The sequence below is a fragment of the Nematolebias whitei genome, chromosome 13 (assembly GCF_014905685.2).
Source record: "Nematolebias whitei isolate Nwh7 chromosome 13, NemWhi1, whole genome shotgun sequence".
In the NCBI taxonomy this organism is placed as follows: Eukaryota; Metazoa; Chordata; class Actinopteri; order Cyprinodontiformes; family Rivulidae; genus Nematolebias; species Nematolebias whitei.
Window position 1 is genome coordinate 1,647,315 of NC_056510.1, and position 7,135 is coordinate 1,654,449.

The window sequence follows — 7,135 nt, forward strand, 5'->3', positions numbered from 1 at the left end:
ATGGATGGATGGATGGATGGATGGATGGATGGATGGATGGATGGATGGATGGATGGATGGATGGATGGATGGATGGATGGATGGATGGATGGATGGATAAAATAAATGCTGCTACTTTGTGGACTTTCACCTATTTCACCTATACCTAGGGGTATCTGGAGCGTAACCACCACAATAGGTGAGGGATCTCTGTATTGGGTGTTCAGTTATTTGGAAGGGATGATTGGAATGAATGGTGTTGTTTTTTAGACTTTTGTGCAAAGCATGGGCTGTTTATAGCAAACATCATGTTCGAGCATAGGGTGGTCCATAAGTGTACTTGGTACCAAACCACGTTGGGCCATTGGTCAACGATCAATTTTGTAATTGTGTCATCAAATCTGTGACACCATGTTTTGGACACTGGGGTGAAGAGAGTGCCAGGGCAGTCAACTGATCACCACCTGGTGGTCAGTTGAATCCAGTGGCAGGGAAGGCTGACGGACAGACCCGGTGAACCCAAATGCATAGTGAAGATGAACTGGGAATGTCTGATGGAGCCCCATGTGAGGGAAGGATGAGCATGAGATTGACAGGCAGATTGGTGCAGCGTCTACAGTATTGTGGACTCTGTGCTGGTCAGTCGTGGTGAAGAGGGAGCTGAGCTGTAAGGCAAAGCTCTCTGTTTACTGGTCAATCTACGTTCCTACACTCACTTATGGCCAGGAATTCTGGGTAGTGACCTAAAGAATGAGATCATGGATGCAGGTGGTTGAAATGAGTTTCCTCTGCAGGGTAGCTGGACTCTCCCTTAGAGATAGAGTGAGAAGTTCAGTGATCAGGAGAGACTTGGTGCAGAACGGCTGCTCCTCCACATCGAAAGGAGCCAGTAGAGGTGGTTTGGGCATCTGGTAATGATGCTTCCTGGGCGCCTCCCTCGCAAGGTTGTTCGGGCATGTCTGTCTGGGAGGAGACCCCAGGGAAGACCCAGGACATGCTGAAGAGACTATGTCTCGCTTGACCTGGGAACGCCCTGGTGTCCTCCCAGAAGAGCAGGAAGAGGTGGCTGTGGAAAGAGGTGTCTGGACCTCTGCTGGCCTAGAGACACAACTTCAGAATAAGTGGAAGATAATGGATGGACGGACGGGCAGATGGACGGACTGGGTCAAAACCTATATATTGCTATTTTGGGGTGTACCTGGGACTTTGAGCACACAATTTCATTCCACCTCATGTACCGCATGTTATGCTAACGACAATAAAGTCTCTTTGGTGCTTGAACCTTGAAGACCTCTATTGTTGCAACTGACAATAAAACCATAATAAAAAACTTCATAAGCTGAGAGCCCTGAGCTGTTAAGTGGTTTTGCACCACGGTATTTTCAAATAGTGTACTTTGTATTATTTAAGCAGGTGTGTCCCTTTAAGATTACACATTTTCTTTTTTAAGGGGGCCCTTGGCCCGAGGCAGCAGAATGCAAGGCCTGCTAATAGAAAATACTCCCAGTGAACAGTTTCATTTTTTTCAGCGTTCAGTAATGTTTGTGGAACTATTGTTTCTTTGTGTCAGCAAAATTGTCAAGATTCCTAATGAAAAACTGGTTTTACAAAAAAATAAAAATAAACTGTATTAAAATGGAAGTTTGTTCTGTCTGAAACAAAGAAAAAAAATAATTTTAGCAAAATTGTTCCCTGAACATTTTTTTCTCTTTAGACACAAGTCAAACAATCGTACGTAAAATAAATCAGGAATTCCAAAGTGCCTTTTCAAGCTCTCTGGAACCATCATCAGTTTATTGAGCAGTCTCTAAAGCCAACTCATCAGGTCCTGCCTCCAGGATTCTCCAAACAGAGAGAGAGAGAAAGATAAATCAGCTCAAGGACCGTTTCAGATACACATCTGGCAAACCTCTGCAGAGTTCCACCCTCTTTCCTTTTTCATGATGCAAACTCTTGTAGAAGCTGAACTTTGTTTTCCACATCTACTCAATGCATCCTGCAGGAAGACCGTGCGTCCTCGCTCAGTTTCCATGCTCAATTACTTTACTCTCTCCTCCATCTCTCTGCTCACTGTGACTCTTAACATGCTGGTTATCATCTCCATCTCACACTTCAAGTAATTAAATGTTGTATTTAGTAAAAAAGGAAAATGTTTCTGAAAATTGTTGAGTTTTATAATCATATTTGCTTAATTCTCAGCTATCAGATCAACTGATGGTAAGTTTTGTTGTTTTCTCATCTCTCCAGGAAGCTCCACAGCCCCACCAATGTTCTCCTCCTCTCTCTGGCGGTCTCAGATTGCATGGTGGGCTTCCTCATTGCTCTTCAAATCATGCTCATAGACGACTGCTGGTATCTTGGTGACCTCATGTGTGTCCTGTACCTTGTTTTTGACTATGTTGTTTCTTCTGCCTCAATAGGAACGATGGTTCTAATTTCTTTTGACCGCTATGTGGCCATTTGTTACCCTCTTTATTATTCTAGAAAAGTTACAACGGAAAGAGCAAAGATATGCGTTGTGCTGTGTTGGACATGTTCTCTTCTTTATCAGTGTCTTCTCCTGAAGGACAACCTGTATCAGCCCGGCAGGTATAATTCCTGCACTGGAGAGTGTTTGGTTGTTATTGATACCAATGGAGGGATTCTTGATCTTTTGTTTTCCTTCATCGGTCCTGTCACTGTCATCGTAGTTTTGTATCTGAGAGTGTTTATGGTGGCTGCGTCTCAAGCTCGTGCCATGCGCTCTCGTGTTGTAGCCGTCTCATTTCAGGGTTCGGTGAGAGTAACGGCTAAAAAGTCTGAAATGAAGGCAGCGATGGTTCTTGGGGTAGTTGTGGTCGTGTTTCTTACATGTACCTGTCCGTATTTCTGCGTGACAGTTGTGGCCCAGGATGCTGGAGTGAACGCTTCCTCTGTAACCTTCCTTTTGTTTTACTGTAACTCCACTCTAAACCCTTCTATCTACGCTCTGCTTTACCCCTGGTTTAAGAAATCTGTGAAAATAATTGTTACGCTACAGATACTGAAGCCTGGGTCCTGTCGCGCCAACGTGTTGTGAAGAGACGTGAGCCACTGAAGTGAATAAAAATGTATGAAAAACACCCAGATTATTTCTTCTGTTACAATTCTTACTGTAACAAAATAAAATCATCCAGTTTTCAGCAACAACACAGTTGCAATAGTTCATTTGTTGGAAAAGAAAAATATTTGACCCACGTCAAAAAAAATGATATTTACAAATCAGCTTCACCACAATGTGAAGCTGATATTTAGTGTATATTTAAAATACAGGAAATTAGTACTGGCAGCACGGTGGCGCAACTGGTAGAGCTGCTGCCTCTCAGCGAGCAGGTCCCTGGTTCAAACCCCGGTCCAGGGGCCTTTCTGGGTGGAGTTTGCATGTTCTCTCCGTGCATGCGTGGGTTTTCTCCGTGTACTCCAGTTTCCTCCCACAGACCAAAAACATGCATGTTAGGCTGATTGGTAACTCTAAATTGTCCCTAGGTGAGAGTGAGAGAGTGAATGGTTGTTTGTCTCGTTTGTCTCTATGTGTCCCTGTGATGGACTGGAGACCCGTCCAGGGTGTACCCCGCCCCTCGCACAGTGATTGCTGGACATGGGCACCAGTGACCCCCGTGACCCAAAAATGGAATAAACGGGTAAAGATAATGGATGGATGGATGGAAATTAGTACTTGTTTCTCATTGCATCTTTGTTTGAAACAGTACCAAAGTCATATACATTTTGGGTAGTGATTTTTATTAAAAGAAAAGGTTCCTGTGTTTTTTCTGAAGAAACTGGTTAAGTTAAACACCAAGCATTCCTGAATAAATGCATTTTGCCCGCTGCCTTTCTTGCCAGGGTTTCAGAATAGGAAAGATGATTAGTTGTAGATGTACATTCAATGATTACAGTCTGAGTTTTTTGTTTTTTAAGCTGTTTAGTGGTTTAAGAGCTGTATCCCTGACAGACAACTGAATCCTGCAGTTAATGCAAACAATTTAAACAAAGATCTCAGATAATCACAACCTCATCTGGAGTAGAAACAAAAGCATATGTGTCATCGGCATATAAATGAATGGAGGCCGCACTAACATAATGTAAGATATCATACATAAATAAGGAGAAAAGAGTTGCACCAAGAATGGAGCCTTGGGGTGCATCTGACATAATGAAAGAAACTCTGATGTATCTTAATAGTATATACAGTGATGTGCATGAGTTTAAATAATACCATACCAAATTTTAGCTCAATTTCTGTAAAATGGCTATGACTATTTTAGTGTTTGCTAAAATTTAACAGCTGTGACAGCCATCTTATATAGACTCTCAAAGTTTATCACTTATACATTAGTATGTAATAATTATGTTCTGAGTTTCATTAAAATCTGTTGAGCAGTTCATGAGATAATTTGATGAATGCACACTTGCATCCACTGACACAGACAATAACATTATTGCCACTTTTCCCTGTAGATCAGTACAGATCTTACATTACTGCAACCATTCTTACTGACATGTTTTAAAAAGCTGTTTAAAAAATTGCTTCTTTTTTTTTACATTATTTAAAGTTACACTAATCAGCCACTTTATTAGGTGCAATGTTTCAGTTACTTGTTAAAACATAAAGCTTATCAGCCAATCACAAGGCAGCAACTCAGTGTCTTCAGGCCTTTAGACGTGATGAACAAAGCTTGCTGAAGTTAAACCCAGGCATCAGGAGAAAGGGAAGTGATTGTGTTGTGTCCTGATGCATCCTCAATATTTCAGGTAGAAAAATATAGCAAAGTTAAAAAATACCACCTGTGTTTTTTATTCAACATTTATTTCTACAGGTTAATCCCATTGAGCCTCAGGGACTCATTTACAAGAGAGACCTGATTTCAACAAAGAACGATGACAACAATGGACAATCATAAAAGATGTGTACAAATATATACATACATATATACATATATATATATATATATATATATATTATTATTATTGGTTTTTTTTTTTATCAAGTTCAAATAAAATGTCAACCACAAGCACAATCAAAAGGAAATGTAGTAAAAAACACAGATTATAAGGCCATGTGGAAAACTAAAAACAGGAACATGTCTGCTTGGTTTTTGCCGGAACTTAACATGTTAACGGTCCCACCCAAGAGCGTGGACATACACTGAACCTTGTTTTAACTCATGATGTGACTGTTAATAATCTTGTTATTAGTGATAATGTTTTTTCAGACCACATGCCAGTCCAGTTTGAGTTCACCCTCCCCCATCTAACTCCTAAGCCGTGCGCTCCTGCACGTAGTAGCCGGGTCATTAACCACTTCACTGCCGCACGCTTCACAGATGTTTATAACTCTGAAATGATCATTCAGCCCCCAGTGTTTCTCTCCACCACCGAGGAGCTGACATCCCAGTTCAACTCTGTCTGCTTAAAGACTCTGGATCATGTTGCGCCTGTTAAAATTAGAAAATCAAAACTGAGAGCAGAACCTTGGCTGAGTGACGTCACCAAGGCCATTAGGCAGCAATGTAGGAGGGTGGAGCGAAAGTGGAGGAAAGACAGGCTGCAGGTCTCTTTCCAGATACTTAAAGAGAGTTGGCGCTGTTATCAGAAAACAGTAAAAGCTGCTAAATCCAAATACTTCTCTGATATAATTACCTCAAACTCTCACAACCCACGTGTCCTCTTCTCCACCCTAAACTCTGTTCTCCACCTCACTGAACCATCACCTCTGGAAGCCTCGACTGAGCTGTGCGACAACTTCTTACATTTCTTTGTGGAAAAAATTGCGACCACCAGGGCTCTCATTTCCCCTCCAACTCATGACCCATCCATCCCACCTCAATCTGTAGCTCCTTTTGACCATTTTGAACCCATCACTCTATCTTCTCTAGAGCAGGTCATGTGCAACTTGAAACCTTCTGGCTCCCCCTTTGATGTGGTCCCCTCTCGACTACTAAAGGAGGTGTTTCCAACTCTAGGTCCGTCCATTCTTGATATAGTAAACAGTAGTTTATCCACTGGTGTGGTGCCAAAATCATTTAAACATGTTGCTGTCCAACCTCTCCTAAAAAAGAAAAAACCTTGACCCCTCACTCGTTTCCAACTACCGGCCTGTCTCCAAACTTCCATTTGTTTCTAAAGTACTGGAGAAAACAGTCGAGTCCCAGTTGAAGTGCTTCCTGGAGGATCACGCCATCTTAGAGCTTTTCCAATCTGGCTTTAAACCTCTCCATAGCACTGAAACTGCCCTGCTGAAGGTCTTTAACGACATCTTCAGATTCACAGATACCGGTGATTCTGTGTTGCTTGTCCTGTTGGACCTCACAGCCGCCTTTGACACCATCGACCATGAGATCCTCATTGCTAGGTTGGAGCAGTGGGTGGGCGTCACAGGATCAGCCCTCAATTGGTTCAGATCGTACCTTGCTGACAGATCCTTTTGTGTCTCCATCAAGGATTTTAGTTCTGCAGTGACAGAGCTTAAATGGGGAGTTCCGCAGGGGTCCATCCTGGGTCCCCTCCTATTCTCTTTATACCTGCTGCCGCTTGGTGCTATTTTCCGGAAACACAACATGCCCTTCCACTTCTATGCCGATGACTGTCAAATTTACTTCCCCCTAAGACACAATGGTACATGCTCTATTCAACCGCTGCTCCACTGCCTGGCTGACATCAGGGACTGGATGGCTTTAAACTTCTTAAGTTTCAATGAAAAGAAGTCTGAAGTCATGTTGTTCCCTCCCAACGACACGATCACAAACCACTGCATCAACCTTTCCGCTCTAACCCTGTCAGAAAAACAAAGAGTCACTAATCTGGGCGTGATAATGGACCCTTCCCTGAAACTTAACAATCATGTAAACATGATTGTTAAATCATGCTTCTTCCAACTGAGGCGACTGTCTAAACTGAAGCCCATATTGTCCAAAAAGAACCTGGAGACAGTAATACATGCATTCATTACATCTAGGCTTGATTACTGCAATTCACTCCTGTTTGGTATCAGTCAGACCTCCATTGCACGACTACAACTGGTCCAGAATGCAGCAGCCCCATTTTTAACCAGTACAGGCAAAATAGAGCACATTACACCAGTTCTGGCCTCACTGCACTGGTTACCGGTTCACCTTCGAATCCAGTTCAAAATACTCAT

General features: G+C 42.5%; 1 protein-coding gene across 2 annotated transcripts; it reads left to right on the forward strand.

The window, feature by feature from the left end:
* Positions 1-1,130: 1,130 nt before the first annotated feature.
* Positions 1,131-3,037, forward strand: LOC119418922 (trace amine-associated receptor 13c-like). Of its 2 annotated transcripts, XM_037686215.1 has the most exons (3): positions 1,131-1,143; positions 1,939-2,095; positions 2,227-3,037. In XM_037686215.1, exons 1-3 carry the CDS (start codon positions 1,131-1,133, stop codon positions 3,035-3,037), a joined length of 981 nt encoding a protein of 326 aa, XP_037542143.1. The 2 variants fall into 2 exon arrangements, with proteins under 2 accessions (XP_037542143.1, XP_037542142.1); XM_037686214.1 differs by lacking the exon at positions 1,131-1,143 and having other exon boundaries at positions 1,923-2,095.
* Positions 3,038-7,135: the final 4,098 nt, after the last annotated feature.

Excerpts from the sequence above, each read along its gene's own strand:
- LOC119418922 (XM_037686214.1), top strand. The coding sequence starts at position 1,923 with ATGCAAACTCTTGTAGAAGCTGAACTTTGTTTTCCACATCTACTCAAT. Across the intron at positions 2,096-2,226 it reads ATCTCCATCTCACACTTCAA|GAAGCTCCACAGCCCCACCA; the intron begins GTAATTAAATGT and ends TCATCTCTCCAG.